The sequence below is a fragment of the Jaculus jaculus genome, chromosome 9 (assembly GCF_020740685.1).
Source record: "Jaculus jaculus isolate mJacJac1 chromosome 9, mJacJac1.mat.Y.cur, whole genome shotgun sequence".
NCBI classification, from domain to species: domain Eukaryota; kingdom Metazoa; phylum Chordata; class Mammalia; order Rodentia; family Dipodidae; genus Jaculus; species Jaculus jaculus.
Genome location: NC_059110.1, coordinates 112,125,132 through 112,151,291, shown reverse-complemented (window position 1 = coordinate 112,151,291; position 26,160 = coordinate 112,125,132). Strand labels below are relative to the sequence as shown.

At 50.8% G+C, this 26,160-nt stretch overlaps 1 protein-coding gene across 1 annotated transcript; it reads right to left on the bottom strand.

Annotated features, from left to right (window-relative positions):
- Positions 1-2,950: 2,950 nt before the first annotated feature.
- On the bottom strand, positions 2,951-21,294 carry Rapgefl1 (Rap guanine nucleotide exchange factor like 1). Its single transcript, XM_004655444.2, has 15 exons — positions 20,775-21,294; positions 17,988-18,066; positions 16,133-16,268; positions 15,804-15,901; positions 11,213-11,325; positions 10,868-11,035; positions 9,202-9,299; positions 8,967-9,089; positions 7,396-7,574; positions 7,213-7,303; positions 5,389-5,439; positions 5,202-5,289; positions 4,923-4,987; positions 4,503-4,557; positions 2,951-4,261 (listed from the first exon to the last, which is right to left on the bottom strand). Exons 1-15 carry the CDS (start codon positions 21,292-21,294, stop codon positions 4,137-4,139), a joined length of 1,989 nt encoding a protein of 662 aa, XP_004655501.1. The 3' UTR covers positions 2,951-4,136.
- Positions 21,295-26,160: the final 4,866 nt, after the last annotated feature.

The following is a 26,160-nucleotide window of genomic DNA, read 5'->3' as shown; positions in this document are numbered from 1 at the left end:
GCTGGGATTAAAGGCGTGCGCCACCACGCCCGGCGCTCAAATAAATAAAATATTAAAAGAAAAAGGCTTCTAAACTGGGACAAGTGGCTCACACCTTTAATCCCAGCACTCGCGGGAGGCAGAGGTAGGAGGACTGCTGTGAGTTCAAAGTTACCCTGAGACTACAGAGTGAATTCCAGAATGAGACACTATCATGAAAATAAATGAATGAATGAATGAATAAATAAAACAAAACAAAAATTCCAGCCCAGCATGATGGATCATATCTTTTAATCTCAGCGCTCTAGAGGGTAAGGTTGGAAGATCATCCTGAGTTTGAGGCCAGCCTAGACTACAGTGTGTTCCACTTTAGTCTGGGCTACAGTGAGACTCTACCTCAAAAAAGCATAAACAGCCAGACGTGGTGGTGCACGCCTTTAATCCCAGCACTCAGGAGGCAGAGGTAGGAGGATCATCTTGACTTTGAGGCCACCCTGAGACTACATTGTGAATTCCAGGTCAGCTTGGACTAGAGTGGAACAACCCTATCTCAAAAAAAAAAAAAAAAAAAAAATTCCAGGCAGACGGAGGAAGGACCATTTTCTGAGATGAAGACTGAGGGAGGATGAATCAAGCTCAAGGACTCCCAGGGAGCTATTTGAATATGCAAATATGCAGTGTCTGCAGAAGCTCAGGCTAAGGTGAGAGCTAATATGGGCTCAGTGTGTTCCTATCTTGGCAGGCCTGGTAACTCTTTTTTTATTTATTTATTTATTTATTTATTTATTTATTTATTTATTTATTTATTTATTTATTTGAGAGTAATGGACAGAGAGAAGAAGAGAGAGAGAGAGTGAGAGAGAATGGGTGCGCCAGGGCCCCCAGCCACTACAAACAAACTCCAGACGCGTGCGCCTCCTTGTGCATCTGGCTAACGTGGGTCCTGGGGAATCGAGCCTCGACCTGGGGTCCTTAGGCTTCATAAGCAAGCGCTTAACCACTAAGCCATCTCTCCAGCCCCTGGTAACTCTTTTTGTTGTAGTTTCTGAGGTAGAATTTCACTCTAGTCCAGGCTGACCTGGAATTCATTATGTAGTCTCAGGATGGCCTTGAACTCTCTGTGATCTTCCTGAGTGCTGGTATTAAAGGCATGCCTACCACTCTTGGCTCTTTTTTTTGTTTTTGTTTGTTTTTGTTTTTCGAGGTAGGGTCTCACCCTGGTCCAGGTTGACCTGGAATTAACTCTGTCATCTCAGGGTGGCCTTGAACTCATGGCAATCCTCCTACCTCTGCCTCCCGAGTGCTGGGATTAAAGGCGTGCGCCACCACGCCTGGCTTTGGCTCTTTTTTTTTTTTAAGATTTAATAATCAATTAAAATATTTTTTATTTGTAAGCAGAGAGAGAGATAGAAGACAGACAGAATGAGAATTCACACACATCAGGGTTTCCTACCACTGGAAACAAACTCCAGATATATGTGCCACCTTGCACACTTAGCTTATGTGAGTATTGGGGAATTGAACCATGGTCCTTAAGTTAAGGCAAGTGCCTTAACTGCTAAACCATCTCTCCAGCCCTTATTTTATCAATTTACTAGAGAGATGGAGAGTGAGAATGAGTGCGCCAGGGTCTCTAGCCACTGCAAACAAACTCCAGATGCATGCATCACCATGTGCATCTGGCTTACATGGGACCTGGAGAATAAAACCTGGGTCCTTAGGCTTCACAGGCAAGTTCCTTAACCACTAAGCCATCTCTCTTGCCTTTTTTTCGAAGTAGGGTCTCACCCTAACCCTGGGCTGATTTGGTATTCACTATGTAGTCTCAGGGTGGCCTCACACTCTTGGCGATCCTCTTACCTAGGCCACCCAAGTGCTGGGGTTAAAGGCATGAGTCACCATGCCCAGCTTTTTTTTTTTTTTTAATTGTATTTATTTATTTAGAGAGAGAAGAGGCAGATAGAGAATGAATGAGTGAGCCAGGGCCTCCAGCCACTGCAGATGAACTCCAGATGCATGTGCCACCTTGTACATCTGGTTTACGTGGATATTGGGGGCTCAAACCAGGGTCCGTAGGCTTCGCAGGCAAATGCCTTAACTGCTGAGCCATCTCTCCAGTCCAGGCCTGGTAACTCTTGGCTGCATGAAGAGCTCATGCTATCTCCAAAAGAGTTAAGGTAGCAGGCCTGTGCATCTTGCCCTGTAAACTGACTTCCTTTACCTGAGGACCTCACAGGGGTATAAGTAAGTGTGACCTAGGGACACCACCTAGAACACACGTCAGAACAAAAACTGTGGGTCTGAGCTCCAGACACACAGGTGCAAGGTCTTGTGAGCCTGGCACCTTTTCCTCTCACCTACATTATCCAGGTCACCCCAGATAAACTTCCGAGAGGCCTTGAGGAGTCTTGCACCTCAGCCCTCCCCCAGCTTCAAGGAAACAGCATAGAGAACAGCAGGAGGCGGAGTCATAGGCTTTAGTGGGTTTCTGCAGTGGCAATTGAGCCTGTACGATGCACATGGTTCACTCAGTTGAAAGTTTCCGGGTGTGAATGGAGACCGGGGACCCCTGGGAAGCAGCGGAACAAGGGTCAAGGCCAGAGGCAAGCAGCAGCTAAGAAGGGGCCAGGGGTGGCAGTGTTCGAGAAGGACAGGGGGGGCTGGAATTGGAGGGGGTCTTGAGGCAGGGCAGGAAGTCTGGGCAGCAGGGGGCAGAGCCAGCTTAGGCCCTTGCAGGGAAGAGGCAGGAAGCAGGAGGGATCGCGGGCACTGTTAGAGGTGTGGGGGACAAGGGCCACGCCAAGTCCATGGACATTTTTTGGGGAGGGGCAGGAACCAGACAGACTGCTGTATAAAAGGGACTGTACAACATAACTATGATACAATGTGTACATATGATACAAGGTTCTTTCCCTCTTCGAGTTTTTAAAAAATAAATGTACAATTCCAGAGTTTTGGGTAAAAAAAAGAAAAAAAAAACACATCTATATACACTCCCCGAGCCGATGGGGAGCAGCAGCTGAGTTTGCCGCTTCAGCCCCTCACTGCTTCCGTCAGAAGGGAAAGAGGTGCCAGGAGGAGAGGGAGGCTGCTCCGGGAGCCTCAGCACCCCTCAGCCCTTGAGCCCAGTATGGGAGGGGGATGGGCGACCGAGAGGTAATAAAAGGCCAAAGTCCAGTTTCATCTTCACAGCCCCTGCGGTCCCCCTGCCTGCTCTAGGTAGAGATCTATGTGGCCCAGGCTCTACAGGAGGACAAAGGGGCGTCGAGACAGGGAGAGGGACGCGGTGTGGTTGATGTCACACAGAGTCAGACGGATGACAACTCCCCCTCAGGAGTGTGGGGAGCAGACACCCCTAGCTCCCCGATACCGCTGTGCTTCACCCAGTACGAGGCAGAGGGGGAGGGTCCCTTAGGCAGCTTAGGCCTGTTCTTCCCTGAGCATCTTTTAGCCTCTCACTGGAGCCAACCCAAGGGTCTTGGGGAGGGTAGGATGGGGGCTGCTTGCAGGAGCTGAGGAGTACCCCTCCTGCCTGCTGCTGCTGTCTGCCCTAGGCTGCAGGTTGGCCCCCACAAGTCTAGGTGTGCAGGGCAGCAGGAAGCTGAACAGGGAGTGTCGGGGAACAGAGCAGACAAGGGTAGCGCCAAACAGAAGAGTCCTCTCCACAACACTCATGCTAGCTGCCCCTCCATTGTCAGATGTGCTCTTGCTCCCTAAAAGGAGACAGACAGACAGACAGACACACACACACACACGTTATACATTCAGTCCTGATGGAGGAAGCTGGACAGGTGGCAGAAAAGAAGGGTGTCCTTCTCTCCCCCTCAGGATGCAATTCTGAGCCGAGCAGGGAAAGGGGAGCACTTTCTTCCTACTTGGGAGCCGGCCTCAGTGGGTGGTGAGGCACTGAGACTGTCTGTCCTCTTTCGCGGAGAGGGCAGGAACCAGCAAAGGGTGGTTTGGGCTTGAGCGCAGCAAGAGGACTTGGGCAGGATAAGCCGGCTGAGGCATCCCTGTAGCCCTACGCAGCGCGTCCCTCTGGGCCGGAACTTGCTCCAGGGAGCAGGTATCCGACGTGGGTTGGTCAGAGTATTGTGCAAAGTGCTTGAGTGCCAGGTGCCAAGGACCCTAGTGGGGGCGGCCGGGCCCCTCCGCTGTCACTGACTGTTCGCCTCCAACTTATAGGAGAGTTCAAAGAGGAGATTCTGGTTGTCGATGACCTGGAATTGGCGCACATAGGCCTTGGTCTGCAGGTGATGGGGCGAAGCCTCCATGTCCAGGCCTGGGGGACAGGGAGAGAAGGGGGGGGGGTCAGGTTCCTAGTCTTCCCTCATGATCTACACACATACCGGAGAAAGCAGGGCAAAAGGGCAGAACCCAAACTGGTGTTGGCAAGAGGCCCAAGGAGAGAATGAAGAACTGACTAGTGTAAGAAAATACACATTTGAGCAGGGTCTCCTCCCCAAACTCTCCCACTCCACAAGAGTTCTAGCCAAAATGTCCTCTGGGCCCCGGGTACTCACAGAGGGGTCGGCTCCGGTATTTGCGAATTGTCCTCACTTTCTCTGCCACTGAATGCTGGGAGATGATAAGGGATTAGGGCACACACAGACAGGCCTCCCCCCTCCAGGCTCCACCTCTCGGTGGGTTTCACTGTCTCCAGTATTCAGTAACCTGGCTGGGGGCAGGGAGCCTCTTGAAGGGCCAAAAGAGGGAGTATAGCAAAGTGCCAAGAGAGGGAGCTAGAGTTGCCCTCCAAAATGACTGTCAGCCTCGCCACCTGTGGGGTTGGTTACCACAGCGATGGCACCAGGGAGACAGTCGAGAGTCTGTCAGGCAAGCTGGGCACCATGGAAGAAAGATGCTATTTTGGGGAGGTGACAGGAGAGAGGGGGAGGACCCAGCCTCTCACTCACTGGACAGGGGCTGGCAGTGCCACTTACCAGCTTCTCAATGTTCACCAAACCATCCACAAGGGTCTTACTCCCCTCATGCAGGAAGGTCAGGTCTAGGGATGGAGAGAGGTAGATGTGAGGACAGGGTAGGAGAGGATCCAAAGAGCCACTGCACAAGGACCCTTCACCTGCCCCCAGATCCCACTCAGGCTGGGGGGGCTCTTTCATAAGTGAGCACTCACTGCTGGGTTGGTAGGGGAACTGCGAGTCAGAGCTGGAACATGGGAAAGTGGCCAGGAAAGCTACGCTGGGGTGGGAGCGACTCACCTTTGAGGATGAGAGGCACGAAAGGAATCACAGGGGGCTTCATTTTGGAAATCACTTCTCGGTAGCTTTTATGGTTCCTGCAGGGGTCCTAGCATTCCACAGAAGAGGGATCAGAGATAGACAGTCCCAGTGTACCCCAAAGATGTCTCTCACTCTCCAAGGGCAGATGAAAGCCAAACCCACTCACCGTCAGGTTCTCGAATTTGCGGAACAAGTTCTTGAATTTCCCTGGCAGCTTCTACAGTTTGAAGGAAGAAGAAACGTCAGTGTGGAAGCTCCTAGAGTTCAACGGGAGCGTCTGACTAATCTTCCTTAGAGGGTGAAGGGCTGCCATGTCTTTCCGGGCCTGGGAAGCTAGTGGGTAGGGAAGTAAGTCAGCCCTAAGGCTAGGCCAGGGAGCCCAGAACAACTCAAGGGATGAATTGTTTTGGGGGAAAGTGAGACCTCGGCTTACTGTAGTTGTCACAAGCAAAAATGCTCCCACGGAGTGTGGGCTGAAACTCAGCAGAGACTCTGCTCTGGTAGCCATGGCCACTCACACTAGGCTGGGGAGTCTGGCTTTTTCCTTTTTGGCTTTTCGAGGTAGGGTCTCACTGTAGCCCAGGCTGACCCGGAATTCACTATGTAGTCTCAGGGTGGCCCTGAACTCACGGTGATCCTCCTATGTCTGATTCTCGAGTGCTGGGATTACAGGTGTGCACCACCACACCCGGCTATTTCTTAATTTTTATTTTATTTGGGGTATGTGTGAGAGAAAAAGAGAACAAAGAGAAGGCCTGGAGAGATGGCTTAGCAGTTTAGGCACTTGCCTGCAAAACCTAAGGACCCGGGTTCAATTCCCCAGTACCCACATAAGACCAGATGCACACAATGGCACATGCATCTGGAGTTTGCTTGCAGTGGCTACAGGCCCTGGCATGTCCATTCTCTTTCGTCTTTCTCTCCCCCCCTATATATATATGTTTATATACGTATGTATGTATATATGTATGTATGTATGATATGTACGTACGTATCAAATAAAAAAAATCGGGGGGGTGCTGAAGAGATGGCTTAGTGGTTAAGGCGGTTGCCTGTGAAGCCAAAGGTTTGATTTTTCCAGGATCCACATAAGCCAGATGCACAAGGGGCACATCTGGGTTCTGGAGTCCGTTTGCAGGGCCCATTCTCTGTCTGTCTGTCTTCTATCTCTCTTTCTCTCTGCTTGCAAATAAATAAATAAGTTTAAAAAATAAATAAAATTGGTTAATTAAAAGAGAAAGAGAGAAGGCTGGAGGGATGGCTTAGCGGTTAAGGCATTTGCCTGAAAAGCCAAAGGACCCAGGTTCGATTCCCCAGGACCCACGTTAGCCAGATGAACAAGGGGGCATGGGCGTTTGAAGTTCGTTTGCAGTGGCTGGAGGCCCTGGTGTGCCCATTCTTTCTCTCTCTCTCCCCCTTTCTCTCTGTGTCAAATAAATAAAAAATATTAAAAAAACAAAAAGAGAAAGAGAGAATGCGTGCATGCGATGTGTCACAGAGCACCTGGAGGTCAGAGGGCAACTTTCAGGTCAGTCCTTGCCTTCCACCTCATTTGTGGCAGAGTTTCTTGTTCACGGCTTCACTGGTAAACTTCCAGGAAATTTCCCTGTCTCACCTCCCTTTCTGCCCCAGGCTCACTGGAATTTCGGGAGCCTGCCACAGCCTCCAGGCTTCCTATGCCAAGTTTGGAGATTTGAAGTCAGGTACTCAAGAGTTGCATGGCAAAGCGCTTAAACCACCGAGCCATCTTCCTGGCCCCCTGGATACCGACTTTTTACTAATCTGCACAAAGACAGCAGCCAAACGCGTCGTTGCCCTGGGAGCTGTAGCGGCCAGAAGAGGGCAGTTGCTTCCAACTGAAATAGATTGCCAGCAGCAGCCCTTGAAGGCCACGCTGTGGCTGTGGGGGACACCAGCATGTCCACCTCCGGAGGCGGGACGGCTAACCTCGGCACTTTGGCAGGAGGAGGACTGAGAAGGATCTCCTCACCTCCCAGGTGAGCCGCAGGCGACTGACGGCAGCGTTATCCAGCCCCATGACCACAGCGTAGAAGGACAAGAGGTCCTGGTTCTGCTTGCATCTGCAAGAGGGGGAGCTGGGGTCAAGGGGGGGGGCCCCGGGGCGTGGGGACTGGCCGCGGCCGCCCCGCCTCCCGCCGACCCTGGCACGCACATGGCCGCGATCTTGATGAATTTCTTGAGCAGCTGCGCGCGCTTGCCCGGAGCCTCACAGAGCAGCACCTCGGTGGCCACCCAGTGGGTGACCTCGCTGCAGCGCTGCAGCAGCAGCTCCAGGTTGGCCGTCTCCCGGCGACCGCGCTCTCCGTGGAACACGTAGTCTACGAACTCCAGCTGCACCCGCCGCCGCAGGGCCGCAGGGGCGCGGGAAGGGAGCGCGGGTGGGGGTTAGGACAAGCGGGACAGGATGAGCTCACAGAGACTAGACAGCCGCATCTCCCACTGCCAGGTGAGCCACTGGGAGGGGCCAGGCACTTGCTAAAGTCTGACTTATCCTCAAGATCCACCACCTGAGAGACACTGTTGTCACTACCTTTTTGTTTCCTTCCTTCCTTCCTTCCTTCCTTCCTTCCTTCCTTCCTTCCTTCCTTCCTTCCTTCCTTCCTTCCTTCCTTCCTTCCTTCCTTCCTTCCTTCCTCCCTCCCTCCCTCCCTCCCTCCCTCCCTCCCTCCCTCTCTCCCTTCTTTCTTTCTTTCTTTTTTTTTTTCGAGGTAGGGTCTCTAGCCTAGGCTGACCTGGAATCCACTATGTAGTCTCAGGGTGGCCTCGAATTCACTGTGATCCTCCTACCTCTGCCTCCCCAGTGCTGGGATTAAAGGCGTGCACCACCACACCGGTCATGATGTTTTATTTTGAGACAGGGTCTCATGGATCCTAAGCTGGTCAGGAACTCACTATGTAGCTGAGGATGCCCTTGAACTTCTGATCCTCCTGAATGCTGGGATTACAGGCATGAGCTACCAAGTCCATGGGGTGCTATGGGTAAAACCCAGGATTTGGTGACTGCTAGGCAAGCACGCTACCAACTGAACTACATCCCCAATCCAATAGTCAGCATTAAAAAAATACTAACCCTAAAAAAATGAAAAAATAAAATAAAATAAAATAAAATAAAATAAAATAAAATAAAATAAAATAAAATAAAATAAAATACTAACCCTATTGGGCATGGTGACGCACGCCTTTAATCCCAGCACTCGGGAGGCAGAGGTAGGAGGATCACCATGAGTTCAAGGCCGCCCTGAGACTACATGGTGAATTCCAGGTCAGCCTGAGCTAGCGTGGGACCCTACCTCAAAAAAAACAAACAAACAAAATACTAACCCTGAGTCAGATTCTGTGTAAGGAGCATTTAGGACTTGAACCATTATGTTCCAGAAGCTTTCTCTGTGTGCCAGATTTTCAGGGTTTTTTTTTTTTTTGTTGTTTTGTTTTTTCAAGGTTGGGCCTCTGTGGGCTGACCTGGAATTCACTATATAGCCTCAGGGTGGCCTCAAACTCACAGGGATCCTCCTACCTCTACCTCCTGAGTGCTGGTATTAAAGGCATGTGTGTGCCATCGTGCCCAGCTATCTGCCTATCCCCTTTTTTTTTTCAGATTAGAGGACAAAGGCTTACAGTGGTTACTGCTGTACACTATCTAGTCCCCTTCTAACCAGAACTTTCTGCTGCCAACACCGACTCCCGGCGGCACGCTCATCCCTGCAGCCGCAGCCTCAGACCTACCTCATGCACGCATCTGAACAGCTCCCAGTGGAAGGCGGTGAGGTGGTTGGCAACATCCTCGGGTTCTACTCGGTGGATCTCTGTGTCTCCAGGAGAGACCTGGATCTCCTCAGGAAGGGGCACCTGGTGGCAGGGAGGGTAAGAGGGTCTGGGCTTCTGGCAAAAGGGCAAGGGGCTGCTCCCAGTGCCCCCTTAGCCCTCATTCCCAACCAAGGCCTTTGGAAGGAGTTCTTACCAAAGCCTCATAGCTGTCCCGGGTACAGGCAAACAGGTGGCTGTTGATGCCCAGTGTGGTAAAAACACAGTCCTCTGTTGGCTGCAGAAGGACCTTCTCTGCAGGAGAATGGGTTGCTCAGCCTCAGCCACCAGTATCCACAAACACCCAGTACCCTCACACAACCAGCACCCTCTCATACCCAGTACCCTCACTATTTCCATCAAGAAACCCCTAATTCCCGCGCCGAAACATTCTAGACTAGTGGGACTCTGTTATCAGTCTACACTGTATTTACCTGAAACTTGTCAAATTATTTATTTTGCATTTACTTGTCCTCCATGCATACAATATTCATCATACAATATTCTTTTGTGTTCACCGCACATTTTTTCATCCCTGTGTCATTCCCCCCCCCCCCCAAGGCAAGGGTCTCACTGAAGCTCAGGCTGACCTGGAATTCACTATGGAGTCTCAGGGTGTCTTGAACTCACAGTGATCCTCCTACCTCTGCCTCCAAAGTGCTGAGATTCAAAGGTGTGTGCCACCATGCCTGGCAGGAGTTTTTATTCTTAAGAGAAAATAAGGCTGAGGATGGTAGAGCATGCCTGAAATCCAGCACTGGGGAGGCTGAGGCAAGAAGGATCAGGAATTCCAAGCCAGCCTGGGGTTTATAGAGAAAGAGACTGACTTACTATGCTAAAGTGCTGGCTCTGCCCTCCCATAGGACTGTGTCTTCAGCACCAAAAAAAAAAAAAAAAAAAGCAACAATGGGGCTAGAGAGATGGCTCAGCAGTTAAGGCACTCGACTGCAAAGCCTAAGGACCCGGGTTTGATTTCCCAGTACCCACATAAAGCTAGATGTACAATGTGATGTATGCATCTGGAGTTTGTTTGCAATGGCTAGAAGCCCTAGTGCACCCATTTTCTCTTTCTGCCTCTCTTTCTCTGTAATAATTTGTTTTGGTTTTTCGAGATAGGGTTTTTTAAAAATGATTTTAGAGAGAGCAAGAGAGACAGAGAGGAGATAGGGAATTGACGCACCAGGGCCACTGCAATCAAATTCCAGATGCTTGCGCCACCTAGTGGGCATGTGCAACTTTGCTTTTGCCTCACCTTTGTGCAACTGGCTTACATGGGATCTGGAAAGTAGAACATGGGTCTTAGGCTTTGCAGGCAAGCCATCTCTCCAGCCTGTGGTAAGGTTTTACTCTAGCCCAGGCTGACTTGGAACTCACTCTGTAATTTCAGGGTGGCCAGAACACAATCTCCAGGTGGATCATAGGTGGCATCCAGGTGAGTTCTGGACCACTGAGTCTCAAATTTAAGTGGGCCTAGGAATCACCTGAGGGTTTTCTTCAAATTTAGGTTCTGATGTGGCAATCTTGGGGTAGGCTTTGGCATGCTGTATTTTTTTGTGTGTATACCCTAGGATCTCTTGCTGCTCCAATTGAATGCCAAATGCATGCATTACTTTGTGTCTAGACTTACGTGGGTGTTAGGGAATCAAACCCAGGCTGGAAGGCTTTGCAAGCAGGTGCCTTTAACCACTGAGCCATCTGCCCACCATGGATGCTGTATTTCTTTAACAACCTCCCAGTTGAGGTACATGGTCATAGGACAACATATTAAGGAGCAAGGGGCCCAGAATTCAGTCTTTACCCTTGCCCAGGGCGCTGAGCCTCACCTCCTGAGGAGGCCACAGCCACCAGGATGAGGGAGTCCTCCCGCCCCGCAGGCTCCTCGGAGTACTGCAGCTTCTCTGTCACAGAGCCCAAAATGTCCTGCACAGATGCTGAGAGGCGGCTGCGTATGGTCACGTAAGAGTGGTCAGGCATGTAGACCCGGCAGAAGACTGCAGGCAGACAGGAGAGTGGCTCTTCAAAAGATGGCAGAGGGGCAGCTTGGGCATAGGTCCCTCCAGGCTGCCTCTGCACCATATCAGAGGCCAGGCTCTGAAGATACCCAGAGGCCCCCACATGTCCCTCCGACCTACTTGGGAAGGCTTGTCCATCTTAGTAGCCACACTCACTCTCATCTGATCCCCGGAAGGCCACTCGGGTCTGCAGACAGGAATCTATCCGGCGGAAGTGGCGGAAGAGGGGCTTAACCTGCTTGCTGGGTGGCTGGCTCTCCTCTGGAATCCTGGTAGGAACACAGCTGGGCATCAGTAGGCCCTGCCAGGAGCATGGATGGAGCACCAGGCAGGGGCATTAGGCATGGGTACTAGAAGAGGGTCAAGGGAGCACCAGCTCATTTCAGGTGTGTTTAAGGGGGTCTGAAGAGAGGCCAAGGATCAACATGGGATAGCTGTCCAAGTGACTCGAGTCAAATGCCACCTCTCTCAGGGGTCCTTCTCAGACCCACACACTCATGAGCAAAGATCATTTTTAACTGCTGTAAACCGCCAGAACAATATTGTTTATGTTCATGTCATCTCTTACCACATGCACACACTCAGAGGTTTTTTGTTTTGTTTTGTTTTGTTTTTGAGATAGGGTCTCACGCTAGTGCAGGCTGACTTGGAACTCACTATATAGTCTCAGGGTGGCCTCAAACTCTCAGTGATCCTCCTATCTCTGCCTCCCGAGTGCTGGGTTTAAAGGTGTGCGCCACCACGCCCGGCCACACTCAGAGTTCTTGAGGACTGAATGGAATTAGTTCTTTCTGAATTTCTCTTTTCTTTCTTTCTTTCTTTTTATGGGGGTGGGGGGTTGAGGTAAGGTCTCACTCTAGCCCAATTTGACCTGAAATTCACTCTGTTAGTCTCAGGCTGGCCTAGAACTCACAGTGATCCTCCTACTTCTGCCTTCCGAGTGCTGGAATTAGAGGTGTGTGCCACTACGCCCAGCTGGAATCTTTGTCTTGGAGGCAGTGGGGAACAAGGATGCTTTAGGGACAGGAGAGTGATGGCATCATCTCTGCGAGTTTGAAAGATCGCTCTGGTGTCAGCATGGAGAAGGGAGAAAGGCGCGTGGCCGGAGCTGAAGCCCTGGATAGGAGGCTGTGGCAGTAACCAGGTGACAGATAGTAAGGCTGACAGGAGGCTTGTGACAGTAGGAATGGACAGGAGAAAAACAGGAAAAAGAGAGAAATGGATGCAGTGGTAGCTGGAAGCTCACGTGGGCTCATGAATTTACTTTTGGGAAACTGTATTTTTTTGTCTATTTGTGGCACTGGGGAGCGCACACAGGCCTTACCCACGCTAGTCAGGCACCGAGCTATGCTCTGATTCCCTTATATTATTTTGGAATTTGACAGAGTCTCACTAAGGTGCCCAAAACTCACTCTGTAACCCAGGTTGGCTTTGTATCCATTCTGTAGTCCAAGCAGGCCTCGAAATTGTGATGCTCCTGCCTCAGCCTCCTGAGTAGCCAGGTTTGCCAGAATGTGCCACCATGCCCAGCTACCAGCTGGTTTTAAAACACAGCCATTGGGCTGGAAAGACGGTTTAGCAGTTAGGCGCTTGCCTGAGAAGCCTAAGGACTCATGTTCAACTCTCCAGTTGCCACGTAAGCCAGGTACACTGACACAAATGTGCAAGGTAGCGCATGCGCATAAGGGGGTGCAGACATCTGGAGTTCAACTGCAGTGGCTGGAGGACCTGAGGTCCCTAACCTCTCTCTCACTCTCTTTCTCTCTTGCATAAAAAAAAAAAAAAAAAAAAAAAAAAAAACAGCCACTGGGCTGGAGAGATGGCCTAGCAGTTAAGGCATTTGCCTGCAAAGCCAAAGGATCCCAGTTCGATTCTCCAGGACCCACGTAAGCCAGATGCACAAGGGGGCGCATGCATTTGGAGTTCCTTTGCAGTGGCTGGAGGCTCTGGCATACCCATTCATTCTCTCCTCAAATAAATAAATAAATAAAGATTTACAAAAAACAGTCATTATATACTATATGTACGTATAGATGATTAAAGACATTCATGAATATGCATATATAGTATGTTTATTATATATAGTTTTAAAATATACTTTACTTTTATTTGAGAGAGCGAGATGGCTCAGTGGTTAAGGCACTCGCCTCCAAAGCCTAACAACCTGGGTTCAATTCCCAAGTACCCACATAAAGCCAGATGTACCAAGTGGCACATGCATCTGGAGTTTATTTGCACTGGCTTGAGGCCCTGGTGTATCTATTCTCTCTGTCTGTCTATCTCTTTCTGCTTACAAGTAAATAAATAATCCCAGCATTTGGGAGGCAAAGGTAGGAGGATTGCCATGAGTTCGAGGCCAACCTGAGACTACATAGTGAATTCCAAGTCAGCCTGAACTAGAGCGTGACCCTGCCTCAAAAAAAAAAAAAATAAATAAATAAATAAAAATATTAAAAAATATTTAAGGACTGGGGAAATGGCTTAGTGGTTAAGGCATTTGCCTGTGAAGCCCAAGGACCCTGGTTTGATTCCCCAGGACCCACATAAGCCAGATGCACAAGGGGCGCATGCATCTGGAGTTTGTTTGTTTGCAGTGGCTGGAGGCCTTGGCATGCCCATTCTCTCTATCTGCTGCTGCTTCTCTCTCAAATAAATAAATAAAAATATTTTAAAATTAAAAAAAAGAGAGAGAGAATAGGCATGCCAGGGCTCCAGCCACTGCAAACGAACTCCAGATGTATGTACCACCTTGTGCATCTGGCTTACATGGGTCCTGAATAGTTGAATCTGGGTCCTTTTTGGCTTTGCAGACAAGCGCCTTAACTGCTAAATCATCTCTCCAGCCCTATATGCATTTTATAAACATAGTCAAATAAATTATCAAATAGGAGGAAAAGATCATGACATCAAAGTAAAAGAGACTGATATTGAGAGGGGAGGGGATATGATGGAGAGTGAAGTTTCAAAGGGGAAAGTGGGGGGAGGGAGAGAATTACCACGGGATATTGTTTATAATCATGGAAGTTGTCAATAAAAAAAATGATATTAAAAAAAGGTAGTTTCAAGCTGGGCATGAAGGCGCACACCTTTAATCCCAACACTCAAGAAGCTGAGGATCACTGTGAGTTCAAGGCCAGTCTAAGACTACATAGTGACATAGTGAATTCCAGGTCAGCCTGGGCTAAAGCAAGACCCTATGTGAAAACAAAACAAAACAGAGGTAGTTTCCAGCTACGCATGGTGCATACAACTACAACTCCATTATGTTGGAGGCAGAGGTGGCAGGAGGATCACTGATTCTAGACCTGGCAAGGCTACACAGCAAAATCCTGTCCAAAGGGGAAAAAAAAAAAAAAAAGCCAGCATGGTGGCGCAGGCCTTTAATCCCAACACTCGGGTGGCAGACGTAGGAGGATCGCTGTGAGTTTGAGGCCACCCTGACACCCCATAGTGAATTCCAGGTCAGCCTGGGCTAGAGTGAGACCCTACCTCGAAAAAAAAAAAAAGGTAATTACCACAGCTTACTATTATTTATGTTCTTCATATAATTCATATGATTCACATGTTTATATCAGTGGGGGGGGGGATGCTACATAACAGCCCATTACTGCACATCTCTTCCCAACTCCACATCGTGACATCATCATGATAGCTTGAAATCAACCATGGTAAGAGAATTTACATCATGGGAATCAGGAAAAAAAATAAAATAAACCTAGGCTCTTTTTTTCTGCCCCCCCCCCCACTTAAAGTACATTGTTAAGTATTTGCCAGAACACTGCCAGATTAACAAACAAGTAGAAGGGGAAATGGACTGTAAAGATGGTGGGGGGGGGAGGGGGAAGGGGAGGGAGGGGGCGGGGAACAACAGGCCATGGTGGCACATGCCTTTAGTCCCAGCAGTAGCAGGAGGCAGAGGCAGGAAGGCTGCCACCACCTTGAGGCCAGTCTGGGACTACATAATGAATTCCAGGTCACCCTGGGCTAGAGGGAGAGACCCTACCTGGAAAAGAAAAGACAGCGGGAGAGCTGAGCAGGTGACTCAGTAGTTGAAGGCAGTTGCCTGCAAAGTCTGACAGCCAGGGATGCAAAAAGTAGTGGAAGCACCTGGTGTTCATTTGTAGCAGCAAGAGATTCCAGTGCGTGTGCCTGTGTGCACACATGCATGTGTGCATACATACATGCATACACAAATATATTATTAAAAAGTCAGGTGTGGGGCTGGAGATATGGCTTAGTGGTTAAACGCTTGCCTGGGAAGCCTTAAGGACCCCGGTTCGAGGCTCGATTCCCCAGGACCCACGTTAGCCAGATGCATAAAGGGGCACCCATTCTCTCTCTCTCTCTCCCTCTTTCTCTCTCTGCCACTCTCAAATAAAAAAATAAAAATGAAAAAAAAAAAAAAGTCAGGTGCGATCCAGGCGTGGTAGCGCATGCCTTTAATCCCAGCACTGGGGAGGCAGAGGTAAGAGGATTGCCTGAGTTTGAGGCCAGCCTGAGACTACACAGTGAATTCCAGATCAGCCTGGGCTAGACTAAGACCCTATCTTGGAAAAGAAAAAAGAGAGAGAGAGAGAGAGAGAGAGAGAGAGAGAGAGAGAGAGAGATTAGAGACAGTATTCTGTGTTACCCTCCAGCAAGGGGCTGAAATAAATAAAACCGTTTTGAGACTACAAGAGCCGGGGCATATAATGGAGGAACTCAGGGCACCTCTTTCCTGTTCCCTTCCCCGGCGCATCCCCCTCACTTTAGCTCTGCCGTCTCCACCAGCTGGTGCAGCCTGAGTGTGTCCTCTCGGAGGTCTTGGTAAAGGGACTCATCCTTCATAATTAGCAGGTACAGTTCCTGGGGAGAGGAGAGAGATGGTGAGGGCAGCAATCTCACCCTGAAGATCACTCTGTGCGCGGGGCTGGGGCGGAGTCTCCACACCTTGAGCATTCACACCCATATAAGCAAAGGCCCACTGGTGGGATCCATTGCTTCCAAGGGACACAGCTTGAGGAGTGTGTCTCCTTCAAAGTGGCCCCTGTCCAAAGCTAATAGCCAATGCACCCACATTGTCTTCCCCAGGCCCACCTTGATAATGTGGCCAGCTCCCTCTTCCTCTTGCAGTAGCCCCTGGTAGGTATCCAAGAAATGGAGGAGCATAGCTAGACAGGCCTGCTTGCGGCCCGACCCCTCAGGGCCTTCCAGGCCCTTTGCCTGAACAAAGCTGACCCCAAGTTAAGAAAACTTTTTAGCCAGACAGCAAGGAAACTAGAAAGGGAGGCAATGGGAGGATAAATGGTCCCCAACTATTATGGGTTTGTGGACAGAAAGAATGGCGTTTTGGGGGTCCTGGAGCCAATACCCCCCCCCCCCGCCCCATGTCAGCCAGGCTATTGCTCAGAGTAAGGTAGTAATGGCTTTGTTGACCACATTTTACTCTTTTTATCTTTCTTTCGAGTTAGGTTCTCACTCTAGCCTAGGCTGACCTGGAATTCACTATGTAGTCTCAAGGTGGCCTCGAACTCACAGTGATCCTCCTACCTCTGCCTCCCAAGTGCTGGGATTAGTGTGCACCACCACGCCCGGCCACATTTTATTCTTGGTCTTGTCAGATTTTCACTTGAGAGCACTCTGCCAGGATTCATCCAATCTCTGGCCAGCTCAGGGTCAGGGGAACTCACAGTGGAGCCCACAGACCTGACTTGACCTTACTGTGCATCTTGATTTTATTTATTTAAGAGAGGGGAACAGATCAGAATGGGCGCACCAGAGCCTCTAGACACTGCAAATGAATTTTAGATGCATATGTCACCTTGTACTCCTAGCTTCTGTGGGTGTGTTGGGGAATCAAACCTGGGTCCTTAGGCTTTGCAGGCAAGTGCCTTAACTGCTAAGCCAATCTCTCCAGCCCTGATTTTTTTTTTTTTTTTATTGTTGTTGTTTTTTGAGGTAGGGTTTGGCTCTAGCCCAGGCTGACCTGGAATTCACTATGTAGTCTCAGGGTGGCCTTGAACTCAAGACAATCCTCCTACCTCTGCCTCCCAAATGCTGGGATTAAAAGCGTGCACCACCATGCCCAGTTCTGATTTCTTTTTAACTGTTTTCTTTCTTTTTTGATGTTGTTGTTTTGTTTGTTTTCTTCTCTTTGAGACAGAATCTCACGTAGCCCAAGCTGGCCTCAAACTTACTACGTAGTTGACCTTGAACTCCTGATCCTCCTGCCTCATCTCCCAAGTGCTGAGATTATAGTTGTGGGCCATCATACCCAGGTGAGGTCTAATGTTTCTAAGAGAACCTGTGACATTCTACTCAACGGCCTGACATTTACAATAAGGCCCCAAAGTGTTTCAGTGAAGCCAGGCATGGTGGCATGTCCTGGTAATCCTAGCACTCGAGGTAGAGGCAGGAGGACCTCCAAGTTCCAGACTAGCCTGGTCCACATAGTAACTTCCAGGCCAGCCAGGACCACACACCTGTCTCCAATGAGAGGCTGTATGCTGCCACGTGACCCAATGAATAGGCTCATCAGTAGCTTATCTCTAGCAGACCCTACTGATGTATAGCCATGAACTTGATGTTGACATCAGACCATGTATGGGGGAAGTAGATGTTTAGAGCAGTGATCCTCAGTGGGGAGAGACACACCCCTAATAGAATCACACCTGACACTTGCGTGCCTTCTGTAGTCTCCAAAACATTCCCCCCTCTGCTACCAAACCGATCTTTAGAACAACCCATAGGTAGGCAGGCCAGCTGCTATTTACTTCCATTTGACAGAAGAGGAAACTGAGGCTCCTGGAAGTGAAGTATTCTCCTCAAAGTCACACAGCTGGTGAGATAAAAGCTGGGCATGACTTTTTAGGGGAGACTTTGGCCCAAGATATGGGGAGAAGAAAATGGCTCCTTCCTAGTCTATCCTTTTATACGTTCCACGAAAGGATATTACTGATGTAACTCCTGTAGAAATTTCTCCGTCGGCAGGAAGAGGGAATGGGTGAGGACAATGTCATCCAGCAGAATATCTGTAGATGTCAATGAGTGTCATAGATGTCAGAAGGGCACGTCCACCACCCCAGCTGGGAACCCTACACCCTCCTTTCTTGCCTCCTTTAGCCAGGCTGGAGCCCTGGCCACCTGCCCCGTCATGCTCCGCACACGCGCACACACATGTGTGAAGGTTTTGGGCAGCCGTTGCGGGGGTGGGGCTGGCAGCTGCCAAGGCAGCTGGAGGGAAGAGGTGGGGGTGCCTTTCACGGCAATGAACACTTCCCTTCACAGTGTTTGAGAAGTTAGTCAGCTAACACACACCATGCCTAAGATCTACTAGGAAAAAAAAAAAAAGAAGGAGTAGCCCACAAAAGGGTCTCTAAACAGAGCACTCATAGAACACAGAGGTTAAGGTCAGGGGCATGTGGATGTATGGGCATGCGCCCCGCCTCCCCTCACAACTTCCCTACCTAGACCGGTGGCACCAGCCCCATTAAAAAGGAGAACAGAGTGACTGCCATCTCTTTGATCTCAAAATCTTTAAATAGAAATCCTAGGTCCTCTGGGTGCCCAGAGGTGGAAGGGTTAATGATGGAAGGGGGAGGGGAGGGGTTCTTCTCACCACCCTTTTCCCTCCACACCCCTGTCTGGGCCTGGCTCAGCCAGTCAGCCAGGTACAAGGTCGCCCTGACTTGCAGCCAGCCCTAGGGTGGGGCAGGGCCGCCTGGCACAGAGAGACAGGCAGGGCACAGGGAGGGAGCCAGGTGTCCTCACCAGGACAGGTTAGGGCCAGGTCCCCAGGCATTGCTCCAGGACAAAACTAAGGCTCCTGACAGCCCTTGGCTCAACCATGCCCTGTTGCCGTCCTAGCTCTGAAGGTGGAGGAGGAGAACCAGTGCACGAGCATGTATTTCGAATGCTTCGTTTCACACATATGAGAAACTGAGGCCCAGAGCTGGACGGCTCCTGTCCAGAGTTGAAAAAGGAACCCAAACTCCCAGCTCTTTGTTCTTGTCTCAATAAGCCAGAGGCAAGCAGAGGAGCAGGGTAGAACCTCATGGTCAGACAGGGCTGCCTAGACCTCTTGGAAGCTCTGGCTAGCCTGTGGAGAACCTTCCACAAGTCTGCCTCCCACACACCCTGGGAGGAAACCAAAATGGCTTGAGAACATGGGTTATGTTGGAAATATCAGAACGGCAGGTTAAGCTGGGACAGTTTCCCAAACCAGTTACTCTGGGGATCCAGCCTGTCAGGCCAGATAATATGGGTGACAATTTAGGAGCCTTACCCCAGGGGCAAGTGAACACAGTCTGCGGCACGAGGCCCCTATTCCTCTGTGCCCAGCTAACGTACTGGGCTCTGTAAGTGAGCCAGAGAGCTCCTCGCCTTCACCCCCAGCTCCAGAAATGGGAGCTAGGAATGGGGAGGCTTGACATCTTTCTTTGCCGCTTTATCTCCTAAGAGGGTGAAACCAGAGCAAAGGAAGAGGAACACCGGGCAGAATGGGGGAGATGGCTGATATGGGGGCTACAGTTTGGCATCTGTTTCTTGCAAAGCAGGCGCTGGTCCAACGCACAGCCTCCCCAGGGAATGTGTCATAGAGACACAGGGTGTGTGGTGTAGGCGGCAAGTTATGGTTAGGAGAGCTGTGTGTGTGTGTCTGATATTTTTCTAATTAAATCCAAAAGGTGTCAGCTCCCTAGGGCAACTACAGCCTGAACCAAAGGAGAGCACCCAGACCTTGAGAAAAATCTAACGTGGGTGGCACTCCACTCCTTAACTGGAGTTCCTTGTGGCGAATGAAGAGCAAAGTGTAACCCCCTCACTCCCCACCACACACACACATCTTTAGGGTCCTGATTTAAGACTCCCAAACCTCAGGTGCTTCTGGGTTCTGTGTAGTGCCTGAAACTGAACCTAAAGACCGGTAGGTCTCCTACCTCAGCACTAATCAGCAATCTGGAGTGTTAGTTCCTCAAAAGCCCCTTAACTGGGTGCTGGTGGGAAGGGATAAAACAGCATCATCGTTTAGGGAATAAGCCTCTCAGGGTGTGGTTATTATTATTATTTTTTTAAGAGGCCCTATGTGGAGGCATGTCACCGGAAGGATGGGAGCTAGAGAAGCCCAGACCCTTCTGGATACTGAGGGACCCTGATGCTTGCTTGAAGCCCCTTCCCTCACAGAGAGACCTTCAAATCCACCCCCAAGGAGGACACCTCCCTGCAAAAGGCAGCTTGGGCTCTGGGCTTAGCCACACTGCCCCCCCCCCCCCCCCCCCCCGCACACACCAAGTGGGCAGCGCACGGCACAACCAGGGACTCCTGTCAGGCTTTTCGGGCCTTGCCCGTGTCTTTAGGGGTGGCATAACCTCTGCTCGGAGGCTTCCATCTTAGTGTGTCAGGCCCTAATTTGTGGGGTGTGTGTGGGGGGGGGCACAGGAGGAGGTAGACAACATCAAGGAACCCAAGGGAGACTGGCTCAAATGTCCAAGGGATAGGAAAGGTGGCTGGAGGAGAGGAGGCCAGCTTCTTGCCCATGAATGGAGCTGCTGGGGAGAGAAAGGAGGGCACTGCCTCCATCTCTTCCCTGCACCACTTCGATGTCTCCTCAGCACCCCCGCCCCGCCCCATCATCCGACACCTTTGCACCAGCACAAGCGCCTCCAGGACTCCCCAAGGGCAAGAAGAGAAAGCAGGGACACCCCCGGCTCCAAGTGGATGGATGAGCAGGCCCACTCCTTACCTGAGGCGCTGCTGTCCCTGGTGGCCCCTCCGGCTAGGCGCTCCAGAACCCGGTTCAGAAGATGCTCCGGCCGCTCGGGGGCGCCCAGGGGAGCCCAGGGTGGTGAAGTCAAGGGCTCGCCTGGGGACAGCTCGTCCGAGGAGTACGAGGAAGGCGAGCGCAGGGGTCCTCCGCACCCGAGCGACCCTGGCCCGGGCACCTCGTCTAGCTGCAGCCAACAGGGTCCCCGGTTGCCCGGATCCTCCGGCACCCCTACCGGCTCTGCCCCGTCCTCCTCGGGGGGCGGCTCCAGCCCCGGCTCGGCGGGGGTCTCCCGGAGGAAAGCCGGGAGCAGCAGACGAGACACGCTCTGACGCCGCTGCAGCGGCCGCGCTCCCCCGGCTGGACCGCTGCCCCCGCCGGGTCCCCCAGCCCCTCCTGGCCCTCCGCAGCACCCCGGACCCCCACCGGGACCTCCCGCCACCGTCCGCCCCGCCAGCTGCGACGTCTGCTTCTTCAAGAATTTCTCCAGCGGCTTCATGCCCCCCCCCCGCCCCGCCTCTCTCCTAGGGGGTCGCCGGGGGACCCAGGTGTCCCAGGCGCGGGCGGGCGGGGGGAGGCGGGGACACGATGCTCAGCGCCGGGGGAGCAGAGCGGAGGGCCGTGCCGGGCGCCGGACCCCAAGCCAGAGGTGGCCGAGGCTTGCTGGCCAGAGTCCAGTGGCCAGTGGCCGGGGGTGGTGCTGGTGGTGCTATAGGAAAGGAGCGCCCGTTCTCAGCGGTCCCCCATGCCGGCCGGCTGCATCCGAAGGGTGGGCAGGCTGCGGGGGGGCTGGTGCCCCCAATCCCCGGCTCTCTGCGCTCCTGGGCCGGGCTGAGGCGGCAGAAGGCAGCGGGCGGAGCGCAAGGCTGCGAGGACGCGGCGGCGGCTGCGCTCCTGGCCCGGGGGAAGGTGGCAGAACCGAGACCGCGCCCCCCCCTCCTGTAGTCCCCGCCTCTCTCCTTCTCTAGGCCCACCTCCCCGGCCGCGCGAGGCTTGAACTTGGGCGCTGCCGCTGACCGCGAGGGGGGCGGGAATGGGTCTCGGGTTCTGAGCAGACGCAGAAATTAAGGGCACAGGCCAGGGAATGATTTACTAGTGGAGAGGGATTTGGGGTTCGGGATTACTACGGGTCTCTTCAGCATCAATTCCAAAGAGCCAGGGAGGACCTTACACCTTGACTCGTTCACCTGTGCTAGGTGAGGCCCACAGAGACCGCTGAACCCCTGGCGTCTTTGTCACAAGAATATGTGGGGTTTTAGCGTCCTCCAGGTGAAAAGGGCTGGGAAGGCCTCTGGAGTGAACTGGCTTTGGCCCTGGGGGCGGTACCCGTCTGCCTTCTCTGATAGGGTATAGTAGGTGGTGCACGGTTGGCCTGTAAGGCAGGTACTGGCAGGCAGGAAAAGAGCCAGGCAGAGAGCAGCAGGTCGTGGCAGGTCTACATGGGGTGCAAAGAGATAGAGGGCAGAAGGAGACCAGAAGCACAGGGCACCCGAACCAGGTGGCAGAAGGAAGCAAGGCCATAGAGATGGATGACAGGTGCTAGCAACGTTACCAAGCCTAGAGTTACCAAAGCCAATGCAGTGGGAGAAGTTACCGGGTGAACACCTTAACTGATGATGCCCATGCCAGAGCATTCTGTTCCTGAGGGTACACTGCCCAGGAGGACGGGGATGTAGACATACTGTGAACACATCCAGGTTAGGCTTCTCATGTGAGGGAGTGGTACCAGGTTCCAGATGGGTTGAGGCTCCTTGGACGGTGTTCCGCCCCTGTTTACTGTGCACTAGCCAGGCATGGACAGGAATGCTAATAGCTGGGAGTGGTGAAACTGACAGGGTGTGTACTCCGCTTGTGTTTCTGTCTGTGCATATCTGCTTCCATGTGCACTACAGCATGCACTCACAGAAATCAAGCTTTGCACACCCATCTGTGGATTTGGAGAGGGAACAATAAAAAAGCATCGTGTGGGCTTCTCAGAAGCAAGGCCCGAGTATCAGCTTCTTAGGCTCCCTTTATCAGACACCCAGTATCTCTGGGTTGAAAGCACACACTGGCTGGAGTGGCTTGAAGCTTCCCAGGTAGCCTTTTAGGAACAGAATAGGAAGAGGGGAGGGCTTCTCTTCTGCACATGCCACAGTTACCAGATTAAGCCGGTTGCCTTGGTAACCTCCTCTCTGGGCAGGATTTGGGATGGTTAGAGAAGGGTGAAGAATTGGGGAGTGTGGAGGCTGGAAATAAAAGGGACTGAGAGACTTCTAGAAACTAAAAGGTTAGGGAACAGGACTCCAGCATACGTCCAACTACTCGAGGATATGAGGCAGTGACTGAACCAGGAGGAAAGCATAAAGTAGCATTCTTCCTAAGGCAGTGATTTCCACAGACAGCACACTAGACTCACAGGGGCGTGTTACAGAAATGCCGATGCCCAGGCCATGCCCTAGCTCAGCCTCATGAGATCTCTGAGGCTTGTGGTAGCTTGAGAAAAGTTCCCAGGTGATTCAAATAGCCAGGTTTGAAAAATCAATGCACTTGGTCAACCTTAGTGGGCTACAGGTGGCCCATGACTTTGGGATGCAAATTTTGGCTGTTGTCCTGACTCAGAAGGCCCTATTGGCAGGACATCTGCAATCTTGCAAGAAAAATAAAAAGGTAGTGTCACAGAATTATAATTGTGAGGAAATTGGGGCCCAAAAAAGCTTTACCTGAGACCCTGATCTTCTAGAAAGATGTTGGGCAAGGCTAAGACAGGTTTTTTTTGTTGTTGTTTGTTTTTTTGAGGAAGTGTCTCACTCTAGCCCAGGCTGCCCTGGAAATCACTCTGTAGTCTCAGGGTGGCCTTGAACTCATAGTGATCCTCCTACCTCTGCCTCCTGAGTGCTGGGATTAAAGGCATATGTCACCACCTAAAACAGGTTTGATTGCCCCTCATGTTGCCATTCTTTTAGCCCACTAAGAGATAGGCTAGAGGGCAGAGAAAAGCTGGGGGCTTTGCTGAGCTTGAGTTTCTTCTTGCTGAGCTGGTTACCAGGGCAACAGAGAGCAATGGGATCTAACTGCAGGACTGGGGAAGCAAGAGGCAAGAGGTGAGGGGAAGCATCCTCCAGTCTCCCTCCTGCCTTTAATGCTCCCCCACCCAAGGCTGACTGGCACTTTGCAAGACCCCAGGGAACCAAAGCTATAGTTACCAATCTCCTTGTGGGACAGAAGGATCACAAAATGACATGGTTTAGAGTAAATGTGGATGGGATCAGCAGTCATGGTCAACAATAAGCACCAAGGGTGTGAGGTAATTTCTGTCATTTTAAGATGTGCTCATGCCACCAAGTGTTGTGGAACCCATCTCTGCAGTCAGGTTTGCACTGCTGGCAGAAATCACCCGACCAAGACAGCTTGTGGAAATAAAAGGTTTATTTTGGCTTATAGACTATAGGGGAAGCTCCATCATGGCAGGGTGAAAACAATGGCATGAGCAGAGGGTGGACATCACCCCTGGGCAACATCAGGTGGACAATAGCAACAGGAGTGTGCCAAACACTGGCAAGGGGACATGGCTGTAACACCCATAGGCCCGCCCCCCAACAATACGCCTCCCAAACCTCCATCAGCTGGGGTCCTAGCATTCAGAACACCTACGTTTATGGGAGACACCTGAATCAAACCAAGCCATCAATAAATGTTTCCCGACTACACAACAAATTCAATTGCTCTCCCATACCAGGGATAGGCTTTAGTAAACTTTACCCAGATCTGGAAGGTTAATTCAGAACTGGGAATTATCCAGTGTGCCTCAGGGTCTCAGATAAAGGGCATCCTCAAACTGTAATTGGTTCTTTCAGTTTTCCTCCTTATCCTTACTAAGATTGATAGGAGCCTTGTGTTAGATTGTGGGCCACACTACTTTATTGCCTATATATATATATATATATATATAATTTTTTTTTTTTTTTTTTGAGGTAGGGTTTCACTCTTGCTCAGGCTGACCTGGAATCACTATGTAGTCTCAGGGTGGCCTTGAACTCACAGTAATCCTCCTACCTCTGCCTCCCGACTGCTGGGATTAAAGGCATGTGCCACCACACCCGGCTATTGCCAATATTTTTACTTAATAGCTACCTGTACCTTGTCCCGGACCTACAGCTGTACTGACATTTGGCAGCACATTACCTAGATAAACTTACTAGCTAAACACACAGGGTGAATCATAGACACTAGGTGTTCATGCAGATAAGCAATACCTCACCTGTCAATATAAAGAATTGCCTTTCAACCAGGGTCCATTGGGAAAGAGGTGGCAGAAAGAATGTAAGAGCCAAAGGAAGGGTAGGAGTTCTTATAATGTGCTCCTCCAGACACAAAATGCCCTGGATATCCATGACCTCACAGTGCCTGACACTTATACAAGACCATCATAATAGGAGGAAAAGATGATGACATCAAAATAAAAGAGACCGAGATGGGAAGGGCCTATGATGGAGAATGGAGTTTCAAAGCAGAAAGTGTGTGGGGGGGGATATTACCATGGGATATTTTTTATAATCATGGAAGTTGTTAATGAAAGTTTGAAAAATAAAAGAGACTGATTGAGAGGGGGAGGGGATATAATGGAGAGTGGAGTTTCAAAGGGGAAAGTGGGGGGAGAGAGGGAATTACCATGGGATATTGTTTACAATTATGGAAGTTGAAAATAAAATAAAAAATAGTAAAATTAAAAAAAGAATCGTCTCTCAAGCTGGAGAGATGGCTGAGCAGTTAAGGCACTTGTCTGGAAAGCTTAACGACCCAGGTTCGATTCCCCAGTACCCACATGAAGCCAGATGCAGAAAGTGGCATATGCATGTGGAGTCCATTTTCAGTGGCTGGAAACCCTGGAGTGCCCACCATCTCTGTTGTCTCTATTTGCAAATACACAAACACAGACTTATATATAAATTTTAAAGGATAGCCCCTCACCTTCAAGTCTATGTGGCAATGTGGTTTAGAAAGAGAACTGTCAGAAACTGGATGTGGAGAGGCATGCCCATAAACCTAGCACCCAGGGGAAAAGAGGAGGCTCAGAGGTTCAAGGTCTTCTTGGCTAAACAGTTTGAGACAAGTCTATTATACATGAAACCCTGTCTCAAAAAGTAAATTAGGGCTGGAGAGATGGCTTAGTGGTTAAGATGTTTGCCTGTAAAGCCAAAGGATGCCAGTTCGATTCTCTAGGACCTACACAAGCCACATGCACAAGGGGGCATATGCATCTGGAATTCATTTGCAGTACCTGGAGCCCTGGCATGCCCATTCTCTCTCTCTGCCTCTTTCTCTCTCACATAAATAAATAAATAAAATTAAAAAAAAAAAAAATAGAGCCAGGCCTGGTGGCACA

Coding starts and splice junctions, on each gene's coding strand:
- Rapgefl1 (XM_004655444.2), bottom strand. CDS start 21,294: ATGAAGCCGCTGGAGAAATTCTTGAAGAAGCAGACGTCGCAGCTGGCG. Junction 18,067..20,774: donor CAGGGACAGCAGCGCCTCAG/GTAAGGAGTGGG, acceptor TGACATCTACAG/ATATTCTGCTGGATGACATT. Junction 9,090..9,201: donor GGGACAGCTATGAGGCTTTG/GTAAGAACTCCT, acceptor CCCTGCCACCAG/GTGCCCCTTCCTGAGGAGAT.